Source organism: Alexandromys fortis, unplaced genomic scaffold, assembly GCF_014885135.2.
Source record: "Alexandromys fortis isolate MF-2015 unplaced genomic scaffold, M_Fortis_MF-2015_v1.1 scaffold_38, whole genome shotgun sequence".
In the NCBI taxonomy this organism is placed as follows: domain Eukaryota; kingdom Metazoa; phylum Chordata; class Mammalia; order Rodentia; family Cricetidae; genus Alexandromys; species Alexandromys fortis.
The window spans coordinates 7513486-7530795 of NW_026067916.1; the positions used below are offsets into that span (position 1 = coordinate 7513486).

Here is a 17310-nt window from a genome sequence, read left to right on the forward strand (position 1 = left end):
TTTACGTATTTGAATATTTGACGTATTCAGTGGAGCTAAATTTGGTGTTAGTAAGCACAAACTAAAAACATTTTCTTTTATTTATTTGTTTGTTTGTTTATTTATTAAAGATTTCTGACTCTTCCCCGCCACCACCTCCCATTTCCCTCCCCCTCCCCAAATCAAGTCCCCCACCCAAAAAAGCCCAAAGAGCAATCAAGATTCCCTGCCCTGTGGGAAGTCCAAGGACAACCCACCTCCATCCAGGTCTAGTAAGGTGAGCATCCAAACTGCCTAGGCTCCCACAAAACCAATAAGTACAGTAGAATCAAAAACCCAATGCCATTGTTCTTGAGGTCTCAGTAGTCCTCATTGTCCACTATGTTCAGCGAGACCGGTTTTATCCCAGGCTTTTTCAGACCCAGGCCAGCTGGCCTTGGTGAGTTCCCGATAGAACATCCCCATTGTCTCAGTGTGTGGGTGCACCCCTCGCGGTCCTGAGTTCCTTGCTCGTGCTCTCTCTCCTTCTGCTCCTGATTTGGACCTTGAGATTTCAGTCCGGTGCTCCAATGTGGGTCTCTGTCTCTGTCTCCTTTCATCGCCTGATGAAGGTTAATATTCAGGAGGATGCCTATATGTTTTTCTTTGGGTTCTCCTTCTTATTTAGCTTCTCTAGGATCGCGAATTATAGGCTCAATGTCCTTTATTTATGGCTAGAAACCAAATATGAGTGAGTACATCCCATGTTTCTCTTTTTGGGTCTGGCTTACCTCACTCAGGATAGTGTTTTCTACTTTTCCCCCGAAAATTCAAGAAGTTATTGTTTTTTTTTGCTGAGTAGTACTCTAATATGTATATATTCCGTACTTTCTTCATCCATTCTTCCATTGAAGGGCATCTAGGTTGTTCTATTCCAGATCATGGAGAGAATTGCTCAGTCTTTCCCACTCATTATAATACTAACCAGAGGCTTATTATAAATGTCTTAAACTGTGATGATACATATTTCTTCTAAATAAACTTTAATCTTAATTTTATAAAGTCTTAAAATACTTTATATACTTTAAATACTTTATATACTGTCCTTTATGTATCTACTGGGATGATTCTACAGTTATTAGCCTTCATTTGTTCTTGTGATGAATCAACTACATTGGTTTGAAATCACATAATATTTAACTCATAATTCTAAATATGCTTTGTGAAATATGTAGAGGTTGTATTCCATTCTTCTTCAGGAACTGAGAGACATTGAAGTGGGAAGTATAACTATGCTGAAAGTAGTGCCCCTTTTTCTTGTTACATCAGCGTGGACACCAAACCAGGACAAAAGACCTGATAGAATATTTTTAGCTTTTGCCGCTGCACTGACTAGCATGAAAGAGGATGGGTGGAAAAGAAATGCTGGTGTCTGGCCTGGGGCAGAGCCGAGCTCGGAGTTAAAAGCACCACATGCATGCTGTGGCAAGAATATGGTCGGAAATGTTACTGACGATATAAAATGTGTTTTCCTTCATTATGCTTAGACACGTTCTTTATTTCACTATATAATTGAGTTTTCTCCGTCTTCCCTTTGTTCCAAGATGTAAAAATCTGAGAAGGTAAACACAATAGAAAAAAAAATAGACCTGGGATTATTTTCACAGAATATGATTCTGTAGAAATATGAGGGGATAATATCTAGATTATTATGGCATTAATTTTTCAATTCAGAATAAATGTAGGTTTTTCCTCCTAGCTTTAAAGATGTTTTTACTTTCTGCTTTCTCTGCACTGAGTTATCCTTAGAGCCAATATCTTTTTATAATGTTTTTATTTTCTGTATACAACAGCTGGGATTTTTGAAATAAACCTAAGACTCCTCTGAAGATAAAGTTTTCTTGGAGTAAGTTATAGAAAAGTCTTTCTCTGTGTTACTGTGAGCCTTTGGATGGATTTTTCTGTTACTCGACTCTAGTATAAAGGCATTTCCTTCACTTAATTGCAACTGGTAACATGCCTCCCGATGTATGCTATATAATAAAAATTAAAGACACAACCATATCTACATATTTGCATTTTCCCATTGAACCAGCGCTGAAGTAAGCAATAGTGAATTACAGTGTGAAGTATAATTAAAGCTGTTCAGAAATTATTTTTTTTAATTCACTATATAATGGCATGCAGATATTTTCTCTAGAAGGAAGCTGATAGCACTCACAAATATTGGGGTACTCTGTTGGATTATTTTCAGCCATGTATATCCATCTCATATAGCTATATCTTATGGCCATGTGAATGAGGTCAAACATGCACTTCTAGGTTATTTCTGACAACTCACAAAATGAACCAAAAACTCTGGGTATAAATGTTTAAATATTAAATATATTATTATTTTGAGTAAAATTGTCTTTTCAGATAGATAGCATAAATGAAATGCCTTGACCAGGCGGGAAGAATACATAATTTATTAGATTCAGTGAAAAAAAAATGAAAAAAGTAGATTTTCAAGATGACAGCAGAGCACATAGCCTTTCTGAACACAGAGCCTTGTACTAACCGCACAGGTCACAGGCCCACAAAGCTGACCTTGCTATAACACTGTTGCTATTCTGTTCGGTCTGCCACGCAGTGAAACAGACACAAAGTACCAGAGCAGAGTTGTAGCAGGAAATACTGGTGACATTTTTTTAACCCCTCCTTTCCATAAAAGAATGTGGAAGCCAGTATCTAATGCTAATGGTTGCAATTACCTGTTTGTTTATTCAATATGATTTTCTTTATGGACGTGTGAAGAGAATGCATGTGTTTGGTGAGAATTAATAGGGTTTTTTTTTAAAGGCAAACTTTGCATGTTGTCTTAAACATGTATTATACATTCAGGTAAGTTTGTGTCCAACTACATGATGCTCTGGAGAACATTGTGTCCATGTTCTCTGAAATGTGTGCTGGTTTGGCTTTGAAAAGCACAGAAAATCTTTTGTGCCCTGTGAGCTAAGACTGCAGAAAACACACGTGTTTGATTTCGTACTCAAATTTGTCTTTCTAGGGATGCAGGTTTTGGAATGGAACGGGATCCCCTTAACCTCTAAGACATACGAGGAAGTACAGAGCATCATTAATCAACAAAGTGGGGAAGCAGAAATATGTGTAAGACTGTGAGTTTTTCCCCATCTTTCTGTTTCCATTTTTTGGCTCGCCATGTCTCTTTTGATTTAAATTGTTAAGGTGGAACCTTTGCCCCTCAGCAGGTGTTTCAGAATGAGAAAATAAAGCGAATTCAAAGTCGATGGCCTTCTTGTGCTCTGAATCAAAGGTTAGGATGTAGCCAGAATCCAGCAACTACCTCAAAGGTGTCACAGCTCTCCCTTCCGTGCTTTTATTAAAATGTATTCCTCTTGAAAGAAGGCCGGAACCCAACGTGTGTAATATTTTGAAGTGACTTGCGTTTAATCCATAAAGATTTCACCTTAAATGATCATTCTTATCAGCTTTGACTTTTAATGACATTGCTAATATGGACTGGGCCAGCAGGGTGCGCATGCCCGGGAGCTGCTTTGTACCATGAACCACTTCTCATTGACCTTCTGGAAAGGAAATCAAGACAGGTGGGGAAAGGGACCTTCGGTTGCAGTCTTCCTCAATGTCTTTCTTAATGACCTGTCTTCATTTTTAGGGACCTCAATATGTTGTCAGATTCGGAAAATCCCCAGCACCTGGAACTGCACGAGCCACCGAAAGCTGGTAGGTGCCAGAGTCTGATTTCAACTATGGGTGAAGAGGCCGAGACAGAAGTAGTTTGTTTTGACATAGATATGGAGAAAATTATAAACTTATATACAAGAATATGATCATGAACGACGCCAAAAGTGTTTTAGCTACATCATTAGCATTCTGGGGAAACGTGCATCTTTAGCTGTTAGAGTAAGCAAGAAAACTATATTAAATATGTACTTATGAGTTCATGTTTTAAATTCTCAAAATATGAATTCATCTTGTGAAGACAATCCACGGAGCTATTTTTAATCATATAGTTTTCAGTTACTACTTATTTTTGAAGCACAACTTGGCCTTTTTCTATTGTTATTATAATGATACTAGGAACTCTTTTTTTAATTTTTTTTATTTGTTATGTATACAATATTCTGTCTGTGTGTATGTCTGCAGGCCAGAAGAGGGCACCAGACCTCATTACAGATGGTTGTGAGCCACCATGTGGTTGCCGGGAATTGAACTCAGGACCTTTGGAAGAGCAGGCAGTGTTCTTAACCACTAAGCCATCTCTCCAGCCCCCTACTAGGAACTCTTGGTTACTAAAATAAACAAGCCAGTTCAAAATATATACTTTGTGAAATTTCTTCTATAAAGAATATGGAAGACTTAGAAAAGAGAAAATATGTGTTCATACAAGCGAGTTCTTGGAAGATAAAGTAGGCATTTTGTTATTCCCAGAGTTCACTCAATAAAATATTCAAAGTATTTTTCTGAAGACTTAATAGGACTTCAGATCCCCTGTAATTCGTCATTGTAACGCTCCTATCTGGGCCGTCTCGATTTCCCTAAAAATAGATACATCAAACTTTCATTGAGTACATTTGGTTTTGAAATTTTAACTTAATCTTTAAATAGTGCTCAGTCATCACCTAGAACTCCAACAAGCATCACAGTGCATCTGACATATAGCCCCAAGACGTAACGCCTTTGTTTTCTCCTAGTGGACAAGGCGAAGTCCCCAGGGGTTGATCCCAAGCAGTTGGCGGCGGAGCTGCAGAAGGTCTCCCTCCAGCAGTCCCCACTGGTCATGTCGTCAGTCGTGGAGAAAGGGTCTCATGCTCATTCAGGTCCCACGTCAGCAGGATCCAGCTCTGTTCCCAGCCCTGGGCAGCCAGGGTCGCCCTCCGTGAGCAAGAAGAAGCATGGTAGCAGCAAGGTGAGGCAAGCCCCGTGTCACTGCAAGTGGCGAATTCTGGCCGTTTCATCTGGACAGGAGGTAGCTGGGAGGTGAAGTGATTGATATTCTGAAGAGTCCTAAGGATCTATTGAAACAAATATTTTCCACTTCTGACTGCTTAATTTGTCCCTATAGAAAAATCACATCTCTTTAGATATTTCAGTTTTTAAGAAAGACAACTTTGAACCATGTGGTACTTCATAATTTTGATGTACAGCGGAGGTCATTGTTCCGGAAATCTAAGTTTCCTTCTAGGTAGAACATTAGCTTTATGACTGCTTGAAAACAAAAGATACATATCCTGCTAGATCTCTCTCAGTACAAAATGCAAAGGGATAGAAATAATTTAGGAGAAAGGAAGAAAGAAGGAAAGAAAGAAAGAAAGAAAGAAAGAAAGGAAGGAAGGAAGGAAGGAAGGAAGGAAGGAAGGAAGAAAGAAAGAAAGAAAGAAAGAAAGAAAGAAAGAAAGAAAGAAAGAAAGAAAGAGCGAACAGCAGTGACGTATGATCAACCTTCTAAATTTTATTCATTTCCACCGTATGGGTTGTTCTTCATGTGCTTGTCTTTATTTGAGACAAACAAATAAAAAACAAAGTTTTTCTTTAAAGTTGCTGTGGACAGTGCACTGGCCCTTCCGCCTAGAAAAAGCAGGGGACAGTACAATGTGACTTCTCTGACGTGGCACGCTTACCTGAAAGTCCACTGTGCCATCTCTCATTGGGCCCTATCCTATTCATGCCAAAAGAACCTAGAAAGAACATAGGTTTCTTTTCTTAAAAATTATAATAGGCATAGTGTTATTATATCTGCTCTGATATACTTGTGATCAGAACTGCCTTGACTAAGGTTTCAGCTCTGCCTTTTGCTCCGGTCATTTGCCCATGACTGTTCAGTTTCAGGAGTCACGCTCTACCAGACTGCAAAGAAGGATGGAAAAACCCCCTCTCTCTCATTCCAAGTAGACACATGGTCCTAAACTGTACCCGTTTTCAGCAGATTTGGCACAGCACCATATGTCTTAGAATGAGAGAATGTGTTAGAACTGCTTCTTTTTTTTTTTTTTTTTTTTTTTTTTTTTTTTTTTTTTTTTTTTTTTNTTTTTTTTTTTTTTTTTTTTTTTTTTTTTTTTTTTTTTTTTTTTTTTTTGCACAGCCTTGACTATTTCAAAAAACGCGCCTGGATCTCGGGAGCCTAGGTCTTGTAATTTCTCCAGCTGTGTGCAGTGCTCTTAAAATCTGAGAACTGCTGATGCGATTGCAAATAACGAAATGTTCAGCCAGTTTCAGTGAGCATGAGTAGGGAGGACATCTCGGTGATGCTTAAGAACCAGTTTAGGTAAAAGGAAGAAAGGGGGCAACACCCCAAAGAGAGCTCAGAGTGAAGAGTGTTGGACAGAAGCTCCCATGTCTAGAGGATGGGTGTTCATAGGTACTTCAGGGATGACAGCGTATAGAAGCAGATGGTTGCAAGTTGAAAGGCATGAAGGGCTGGGCTGGGCTTTCCACTACAGTCTGTAGGCAATGAGGAGCTGATGGTGGGCAAGAGGAAACAATACTGAGTAACACATTTCCTCTGTGAAGTCATCACGGCTTGGACTTTCTCTGATATTAAAAATCTCTCTTTCCTCATTCTTTTTCCTCCTGTTGCCCTTTCTTGCTTCCTTCTTCTCTCCTTCCTTCCCCAGTCTCTTCCTCCCTGCCTCCTAACCTCCCAGCCTGCCTGCTATCCTCCTTTCTTCCTTCTAAAGGTGCTCTTTGTGTCTCTGAAGACAATTTACAAATTGACTGCAGTTGTCAGGTTCTTGGTTTACTCTCCTATGCTGGCTAAACGCACCATAAAACTTAACTATTTTTGTTCCCCTGACAACATATTATAGTTGAGTGACTTGCACAGAACAGTAGCAAAGATATTTATGATTCAAAATGTCAGTGATCACCTGTGAACCTCTGTTCTCCTTCGGGGTACGCAGTTACAAATTTACCTTACTGTTACACCTTAGCTTTGGCGACCGTGATTTAGAAAATGGAAACTCTTCAAGCAGGACAGCATTTGGACAGTGGTATTGGCAGCTGGTGTTTCGTGTGGCCATTCTTCCCTTTGCCAATAATTGGGTCTGTGTAGGTTTATATTTGACTGAAATATATGGTTCCAGTGTCCCTTTGTCCAAGGAGTAACTACTAACCACATGCAACTGGTTTCAGCTGACATCTGTGTGAATTGCGGGCCAAATTCCAGTGACTTTGTGTGGGAAAAAAAAAAGACTGAAATATCTCAACACAATGTTTATTTTGCTAACGTGGTAAAGTGACAATATTTAGGATGAATATAAATATTTTTATAATATTTCTTGTTTGGTTTAGTGCAGTTATTAGAAATTTTTAACTACTTTTGTGACTCATACATATACTCAATTGGCTAGTCCTTGTGCAGAGATTATTTACCTGTTGGCAGTGACACAAATCAAATCTGATAATTTTGGACATATGTGCAGTGTGTGTGTGTGTGTGTGTGTGCAGTGTGTGTGTGTGTGCAGTGTGTGTGTGTGCAGTGTGTGTGTGTGGTGTGTGGTGTGTGTGCAGTGTGTGTGTGTGCAGTGTGTGTGTGTGCAGTGTGTGTGTGTGCAGTGTGTGTGTGCGTGGTATGTGTGTTGTGTGTGTGGTATGTGTGTATGGAGTATGTGCGGTGTGTGTTTTTAAGTGAAAATGTAAAAGTTTACCTTAAAGAATGGACCTACTTACTACCTATTCATCTTTTTTTATAGTTATTTGGTTTGTAATATTGAGTTTTTGAAGTTCCTTGCATATTGAGGAAATTAATTGTCAGACTTATTTTATAGATGGTCTCTGTTCTGAGGCATGTGTCTGTACATACTGTGTGTTTCCTTAGCTAGGGAGAAGCTTGTAAGTTCACCATAATTCCATTTGTCAATTGTAGCTTTACTGTCTGTTAACTTCACAGACAAAAGCCCTTCCCCAGGCCACTGTTGAGCATTCCTCCATATTTAAGTGATTGTGTGTAACCAATCGCTGAAACATTATCAAAATTTTGGATGATTGCTTTTGAATAATATATATAAAATATGAATTGAAATTATTTTAATAAGTTTTAAACATATATAATGATACACATAATTATATATTTTAAAACTATTCAATATCAAGCAAAAAAAACTATTCAATAGCTATTCTGGAAAGGATATACTTTACTAGAATATTAGCTAGTAATTTTACATGATACATATATGAAGTGCAACAGAATTTCAGTATCCTTGATTTAGCAATAAAAAATCAACTGTTTTAATTTATTATTTTGCTTTAGCTAGCTCAGTATGGCCTTGAATTCACAGTGGTCCACGAACCTATACCTCCTGAGCACTGAGATTAAAAATGTATGCCGCCACATCTGACCCCTAGATTACTTTCCGAACTACTTTGAAAGCTCCGTTTGCCTGAGGAGTTTGGAGGGAAATGAAAACTTTTCCGAAAAGATAAATTTTAATTCAAGATTAAATTTCCTGTCTGTCGGAAAGTGTCTTTTGGGGTGCTTCACTGCTCAGTGAGCTAGAAGAGGCACACGGATGGCTTTCTCTGCAGCTTCCGTGCTCCTGGGCAGTCTTATGTAAACACGGCTTCGTTACTAAATAGCTCTTTAAAACCTCGAAATACATACGTAAGCAAAATGTTTTAAACAAAAAGTATTCATTTTTGTAAGGAACTGAAAATACTGCTGATATAAAACCATGGCTTCGATACAGGTTTTTCAAAATGAACATCAGGTTTATGCATCCTTAAACAAGTATGAGAATTTTAAGTAGATGCTATAATTCTGAAGCAACCAAATGGATAAAATGTATGTTGTAGTCAGTGTGCTACAACCAATTGAAGTTAATTAAAAAAAACAGTTAAAATGAAGACACCTAAGAATATTTATTAATGTAATATATGGTCTTTATATTTCAGCCTACTGATGCAACAAAGGTTGCCTCTCATCCAATTACAGGAGAAATTCAGGTATGAAAAACTTTTAATATCATCATTCTGTTATCTTTTCTGTTTTTACTTTGTCTCTTTGAATTTCTAACAGTCTGTTTAGGTCTTACACTTTTTATTGAATATGTTATACATATATAATGCTACCGCATAACGTGTGTGTGTGTGTGTGTGTGTGTGTGTGTAGAAACTAGCCGTGGTTTTGAAATTCCAGGCTGTAAAATTCTCAGTCCGCAGCTACTGAGTTCCAGCATTTCACAAACAACTTCTCCTTCCAAAAAAACCTGTAAGCCCGTCTTCAAACTTCATGAATCAAGTAATAACTTTTGCTAAATTATTGTTTTCTAACTAATTGATAAACAACTATCATAGGGAAGCGTTTTCGTTTTGTAGTTCCTGATAACTTTGCAATTCATAAGGTAAGTACCATAAAAAGTACAAAATATTGTTACTTTACTACTGCATATAGTTCTATGTTTGTATTATATTATCACTGCTTATATATTACTGTGAGTCGCAGTAAAATGTTTTTAAAACTCGGTTTTAGCCGGGTGGTGGTGGCTCACGCCTTTAATCCCAGCACTCGGGAGGCAGAGGCAGGCGGATCTCTGTGAGTTCGAGACCAGCCTGGTCTACAAGAGCTAGTTCCAGGACAGGTTCCAAAGCCACAGAGAAACCCTGTCTCGAAAAAAAAATTAATTCTAGGTAGATGAGAAATGTCACATAGAAATTAACACAGTACTGACTAGCTATCAGAGGAAGGTCCCAGTAAGGAAGAGCAAGTGTGTCTCCAACGCAGTGTGAAGGAAATTCTGACAAAGGACTTCACAGAGTAGCAGAGATATGAGCTAAGGTTTCAAGAAGCATAGAGAAGGGGAAAATGTGTTACTGGAAACAGCATCACACAGAAAGCGGTTGCATTGAGAGTCGAGCTATGATGGAATCAGCTCTGAGACGCTGACACATCCAGAAAGAACCTGGGATGCAAGCAGAGGTGAATTATCCCTCACCTAACATAGGCCAGCATTCCATGGCTTAGAGTATGCGGCAGAGTGATGGGGGAAGTATAATAAAAAGCCATGTATCAGCAGCCTACAGAAAGTATCGCAAGGGCAAGGGTACCAAGACTGGGAAGTGAGCACACACACAGGAAAAAGCTAAAGGGAAGCAGTGAAAACGCAGAGGGTCTTTGTCCCAGGGTGCCTCACGGACAGAGCCGGTGGAACTGGGCATGGCTTGTGAATTCCTGATCTTGTTCTCCCTATGCTGGCTGCCAATGTTTTCACCAAACCTGCCTTCTGCCATCCCACAAGCAACATAGGAAATGTTTCAACTTTTGATTACTAGTTTTCACTTACGTTTTTTAACTTCCTGCCTTTTGACTGATGTTTGCTGTTTCTGTTGGGTTTGATGTTCCCTCGTTCTTCTCTTTCGTCCAGTCCTTCAGCAGTAAGACATAGTTCTGGAATTGAGCCTTACCTGGCACAATGCCTCTTAGCAGTTTACAGTGGTTCTCAACCTTCCTAATAATGTCACACTTTCATACAGTTCCTCATGTTGTGGTGACCCCAACCGTAAAATTATTTTTGTTGCTACTTCATAACTGTACATTTGCTACTGTTATGAATCATTTTATATATATATATATTTGAAGATAGAGATTTGCCGAAAGGGAAATTGAGTGATTGAGAACCAATGAGTTAGAATATCCTGAAGGCTGGTATTTCAGTCATTTCCCCTCGTGTGGCAAAGCCTTATTCCCATGGCGCACATAGAGCCATAATCATAAAGGTGCGGTCCTGGAGTCCGTGTGTGTGAGGATGGCGCATGTGCAGACTGGTCTGACCCCAGACCTCCTTGGGGGTTTTGGGGGATGAAGAGGGAACGTTTTGATACCCACTCTCTCAAGGTGGCCTGAAGATTTCCATGTCAGGGAGAAATAGATTAAGAGCAATGTCACTTGAAACTTGAACTCCAGAGCAAGCTAAATGTGTCTCCCTTTCTGCTTCTGTGTCCTGTCAGCACACAGTTCCAATCCCTGTCTTTGCTTTTCCCTTAGGGCAGATTGCCTTGTTATTCACACATTGGTCATTGTTGTCGGAGATACCTGGGCTTTTCTCTGTGGAATCAGATTAAAATTGTGCCAAAATGATGATGTATATTAATTCTGAAATTTTAAGCAAAGCTTTGGCCCATTTTAGTAACCCCATCACAGTGAAAACACTGTTTTTTTATGATTTTTAAAAAGTTAGTATTTTTACATGTAAGTTCCCTCTTTGAAATAAAGTACTTTTCATTTCAAAGTTCTTGGAAAACTTAAAAAGAAATCAAGACTTAATCTAAATATAACAAAGGCATCCTACAATGGTCAAAGAAAAAATTATTAATCTTAATCATTTCAGATTATGACAGTTTCTCAAATATCTATCTGAACAGTAAATCTTGTTCTTTGGTAGCAATGTGAGCATCTCATAAGCATCTTAGAGCTAGGATTCATTATTCCTCTTCAACTTTTCAAGCCCAAGGGTAAAGTCAATATCACCCCAGACTCTTGCTTTATAAGAAGTGGTTCAGAAAGAGAAACAACAGTTTTAAACTTGGAGAAATGAAGAAAAAAATGAAATCTATTCTTTTTTTAAATTTGTATGTCTCAATCCTGATAGAATCCTCTCCACATAGCCTTTCTTCTCACTGTTCAGTTATGAAATATTAATGCTATTCTATAATACATTTACAAGTTATTTAATTTTCAAAGTCCTAGTAATTGTGGGGTGTATTCGTTTGCTATGAATAAATTTTCATTATGAAAATATAATAAATATTTACTGTGTTAGTTTCCTGTTAAATGAACTCTAACTAGGCCAGGATTCTAACTTGTGCAGAGTCCAGTAGCAATATGTTTATCAGAAATCCAGACATGCCTATGAGCGTTCAGTTAAACTGGACATTAACTGTTTAGTTTCCAGTAGAATTGAGATGAAGTGGGTAACTTCTTATAAAGTGTTGGAAGAGCCAGAGAAGTATGAAGTGATACTGTTTCACGTGTTTGTTTGTTGGTTTTTTTCACCGAATCCTTTCTACACCCTAAAGCTTCAAATCAACTATGACCTTGGAAACCTTATAATACATATTCTTCAAGCAAGAAATCTTGTCCCTAGAGACAACAACGGCTACTCTGACCCTTTTGTTAAGGTGTACCTACTTCCGGGGCGAGGGTAAGTAATAAGACATCGTCATCCAGGCATTAAACAGTCCACAGAGCATCTCCCGTTCGTTTCCAGGCCTAACCTGGATAGTCCTTCCTACCCTGGCTTTAGTTTGCTTTGGCCATCGTATTTATTTCTAATAAGGAGATCCAGTTGAATTAAAATTTTAAACGACATTCTCATGGGTTCTGAGAGAGCCTTGGTCATAATAACGCCAGTCTCTCGGGGAGCGAGCAGCGCTTTGATTATGGGAACTGCGCTTGTGCTGTGTGCTCAGATTTATTCTAAAAGCATTTGAGAAATTGTGGCAGGTTTAAAGAACTAACTTACATCCCTAAATCCACATGAGAAATCAAACTTCATTTACTTTCTTTTTACAGTGTGTGTATTTTTATCTGATATGCATGATTGATGTCCACTAAGTGACTTTTTATGAATCCCTATTTATAGACACATTTCCAAATCAATGTTTTAAAAATAGTAACAAATAACAACATTTGAAGTAATGATTTTGCTATATAAATAAAAGACATCTCATTGAATCTTTTGTGGGATGTGTACGTTGTGGATATAAATTAAGTGATCTGGACTTGGGGTCGAATTCCATGACAGAGTCTATATCTAACAAACCAGAATACTTCAGCCCCCAGCACCAAATGAAAATGCTAAGTAAAAGATATGTGTTCTTGGGAGATGCATGATAATTAATCACATAATTGATGCTAGTAGTAATGCCTGGTATATGAACGTGTTATTGAGAAAAGTGTAGGACAGAGATTTGACCTCCCCAGATCACCGTACCTTATGTAAGCTATTTATGCTAGCCAAGTTAATGTGGTGGAATCAGCAGTCAGAAGTGGAGGTGTGCTGAAAACTTCCTCAGCTGACAGCAACACTGATTTCATTTTTGAGTATTAATTCTTGCTTGGGGATTTTTAAGGATAACACAGAAGCAGAGAGAGTCATTTAGGGGCTGACCATCCTTTACCTTCAAACACTTTTACTTACTAGCCCGTTAGATTCCACATTGACTCTTACATGCTTCCTACATCCAGATCACTTTCAAAGAAATCCCAGCAATTAACTCTTTGCAAATATTTTGGTATATATCTTAAAATGATAATTCATTTAAAATTCACTAATATATTGTTAGTTTCTTCTATATATTTTATAATATTTTAGTTGGCTTGAGGACCCCACTGGTGTTTATAGAATACACTACCCATCAGCAACGAATGCTTTTAAGTACATAGTGAACGTTTTGCAGAACCGCATAGTGCTGCAAAGCCTCAACAGACTTAAAAGCAGCCAAAACATGCAAATGTGTGTTCTGACCGTGACGGGTGTGTCTGAAAAGTAGCCAGCCACGTTAGAGTCATGTATGTCCTGCTATCTACTTACTAAGTCACCACAGGCAGACGCCCATGTATGAGATAGTCTCTTTCCATTTCAATGAGAGCACAATCATAATTTTTATTTGCCAATGGGAACAAGCCAGATAGTGCAGAGAGGATAAATTAGTGTCCCTGCTCTAATACCATACCCTTCCCCCAAACAAATCCTTTTAGAAAGATAAGATTGTTGGTGTGCTTGATCTAATTTTATTTTCTTAAGGATTTTTGAAATTCTCGGTAATTTTTATTAGAAATCAATAAAATTTCTCGAATCTTTTATTTTAATTAAATAGCAAGTTTGCATATTTGTATTCACAAATTGGCCACATCTTTTAAGAGGGGTGTGACAAAAAATAACAAACAAACAATAAAAACTTTGTTTTGATTTTGGCCATGAGAACGTTTGTGTTCTTTAAAGAAATTAGGAAGTTATAGAAAATTACTCTCAGGAATTTATCTCTAAGTATTTTTACATGGATTAAGGTAAAAAGTACTGCCATTTATTTTCCATCTTCCTTATCAGTGGCCCTCGGTGTCATTGTCTATACTGCACAAGAATACTTATATGTACGCACGCTGTTACTCTGGTAGAAGGTTGCAAAGTTGAATAAGCAGAACAGGTAGACAAGTAACATGAAGGTTTCAGCCAGTTCCATAATACTTAGCTGGAAGGATAAAAAAGAAGAATAAACTGGACAAAAAAATATGCATCTAATAGTATTTACCCTCTCAGAGTTTATCCAACTAGCCATCCTACAGCGGATTCAGCTCCGAGGTGGCTAACGTGCTCCTAGCCTGTCATAGCGGTATCACTAATTACTGAGTTGCCGAGTGATGGGGATTCACTGTACATGTGAGCGCTGTATCACTGTGGCGCTAACATTATCTCCCTCCTCAAGCCGGTTTCAGGCTGCGCATTGCGTGTGATTGCTGTCCTCATATTTCCTGTCTTTCTGCTCCTAACTTTTTTCTCCCTGTCTTTCACTCTTTCCTGTTTGTACCCTTTCCTCTGGCTCCTGGAATCAATGCAGTCAAGTCATGGTTGTCCAGAACGCAAGGTAGAGTTGATTCTCCTTCACTGTCAACTATTCTGTTGTGCCTAGAGTTGTAACCATGTGTGTTTAAATACCTCTGCCCATATGTCTACATATGTCTACTTACACCGTAGCTGTTCGTTTTCTCCCAGTGAACGGCTGTTGAATTAGGCCTACAACAAGCAGGCCTTCTGACCAGTGTGCAACAGGACATAGAAAATTAGACTTTAGTGAAAACAGAATCAAAGGATAAGGAAATTTTACACTAAAATTGAATATAACTGCAATTTCCACTTGTATTCTCTGTAATGAATTTCATTTAGCTGCTTATGTGATAATCACTACTTAAGTTCTCCTGATCTCCTATTGCAAATGAAGATATTGCAAGTGATTTTTGAAGTGAATTTATGGACTAGACCAATGTGTGTATCTCATTTTAAATATAGTAAGTATCAGATTTGTTTTTCCCTCACTTGAAATTGAAATGTTTCCATGATTTATGTTTTCTGTATCACAAAATCATTAGAAGTCAAAAAAAATCACCATACTATAATGATGAGGAACCACATGAACACTTTTTTGGTTTTAGTCGTAGGTATTTTCTCTGATTTGTTACAGGCTGCCTCTTACCAACCAAGACTCCCTCTCAAGACATAACCCAAAGGATATTTTTTTTTGCACGTCGCCCACTGCATTATAAATTAAGTGTGTGGTTTAATTAAAGAGACTCATGTACCATCTGTACTAATAGGATGATGAGGATTTTAGCCTTAGTCATATTATTAATTTTGCAGCATTTGCTTGTCTATGCTATTAAAATGTAACATTTTTATTAATCGTGGAAAGCTGTGACCCAAGAGAGGTTGTTTCTGAGTCTTAAAGATGTAAATATTTATCTTCAGTGCTAGGATCTATTATCGTAGCCTTAGCAGTACCCAGAAATTTCATTCCTTAGTCACATCATTAGCAACCAGTGCGCAGAGACACTGTGATGGCTCTCTGTGGTGGCTAGTTCTCTGATTGTGGGTACAATCTGAGGTTCCTTGGCTGATACGTAGAATCAGTTCTGTTTCAAAGATAGGGTGTCAGTTTAGATCTCACAAAGCAGCCCCCACATTCACAAACTCCCGGAATTCAATCGAAGGAAACTCAGGAACATTGTCAGGGTGGTGATTTCCTGCCTTTACTGTATAGGAGAGCGTGTTGGGGGGAGCCCTTTGTAGCGATTGGATGAGCCTGGAATACTTTGACTATCATTTGGAAGTTAAGAAGCCGAGCTCTCATCCGTGTTTCATTCTCACCATGCCTTTGGGAACTCTCAGTGCGAGAGGAAAATGCCCAGGCATGGAAGCCATTGAATGGAGACCTTAAAAACCTGGGTCTGATTTTCAGCATTGTCACTTAGAAGCCATGAGATGTCACATGAGAAGTCAAAATTGTGCTTTCTTCTGTAACTAGAAATAATAACTTCCATCATGGGTGTGTGTGTAGTGTGTGTGTGTGTGTGTGTGTGTGTGTGTGTGTGTGAAATGCTTAGTGATAAACCAAATTGGGGAGTATCGTGTATGACACATAATAATCTTCAGTAAGTGGCAGTTGCTGTTATTACTTCTGATACTATGTGTAATAAATTTCTAGTAGCCAAGGACAGTTAAATAAGAGAGCAAGAGAGAGTATTAATAGCTACTCGGTCATGCAAATGAGTTTTATAGTAAGAGCAACAAAGGCAAACAACCTTTCTTCAGTAAAAAATGCAATGTAATAAAAATAATATAATGAGGGGTAGAGAGCTTACTCAGCAGGTAAAAGCACCGGCTGCTCTTCCAAAGGACCAGGGTTCAATTCCCAGCACCCTCACAGCTGTCTCTAAGTCCAGTCGCAGAGAACACAACAGCCTCTTCTAGCCTTGTGGACATTAGGCACACAGGTGGCACACAGACCAAACACTGATGCACATAAAAATAATCAATTAACAATAGTTAAAACCACAAAAGTTCTGTTACCCTAAAAAACCCACACTGGTCCAGTTTTAGCATTTCTTTTCATTTAGTTTTCTATAATTTTTTTTCTAAATATATCCGTATACTATGAAAGAATTGAGGTCGGGGGGAATGAGAGGAGAAAATACCAAGGAAAGAGAGCGCATGGCCTATGGCCCCAATACATTTACTGGAATAGCTATGAAGTGAAAGTGTGCATAACTGAAGTATGAAATATCTCCCAATTTTCTCCCAGCATCCTGCTGGAAAAGTCCAGTTTTTCTCATTAATAACATTTTTCTCTGATTGTACTCTGTGGTACTCTGCCCTCCGGTACAAGAAAGGCAAAGGAGAATAGCCCTTTTCTCCCCTTCAGACTGAATATATGGTCACGCTCAAGATTCCCAGTTCGGTTGCCTATGTTTGGCTCACAAATGCAGAGATTTTGGCATAGCTTTTACAATTATGGTAGTTTATCGGTTATACAAAGCTTCGACACAGAATTATAGTATCATGCACAAGATGACCAGAGGGTGATGGCACTAAAGAGTGTTTGAGAAGAATGGCTTTATGAGGCCAGCTATGCACTTCAGAAATGCAAAAAAAAAATAATAATTAAATTTTTGAAGAGGATCCCAGGTTTAAGACCAGCCTGGTATATTATGGCATACTGCCCATAGACTGATTGATTATTTGAAGGAAGGAGAGAGGAAAGAAGAAAAACTAGGAAAGAAAAGATCTTGTAGAAGTCTGCTTTGGCTTCTAAAATGAAGCCATCAATGCTGTGGAAAGGTCACAA

General features: G+C 38.4%; 1 protein-coding gene across 2 annotated transcripts in view; it reads left to right on the forward strand.

The window, feature by feature from the left end:
* The window catches only part of Pclo (piccolo presynaptic cytomatrix protein), a 288549-nt gene that overhangs the window by 209824 nt on the left and 61415 nt on the right, over positions 1-17310 (forward strand). For both annotated transcript variants that reach the window (XM_050139687.1, XM_050139688.1), the window contains exons 13-18: positions 3008-3116; positions 3635-3702; positions 4674-4888; positions 8869-8919; positions 11989-12113; positions 14530-14556. In XM_050139687.1, coding sequence (XP_049995644.1) covers positions 3008-3116; positions 3635-3702; positions 4674-4888; positions 8869-8919; positions 11989-12113; positions 14530-14556 — 595 coding nt within the window. The remainder of the gene's footprint in view (positions 1-3007; positions 3117-3634; positions 3703-4673; positions 4889-8868; positions 8920-11988; positions 12114-14529; positions 14557-17310) is intronic.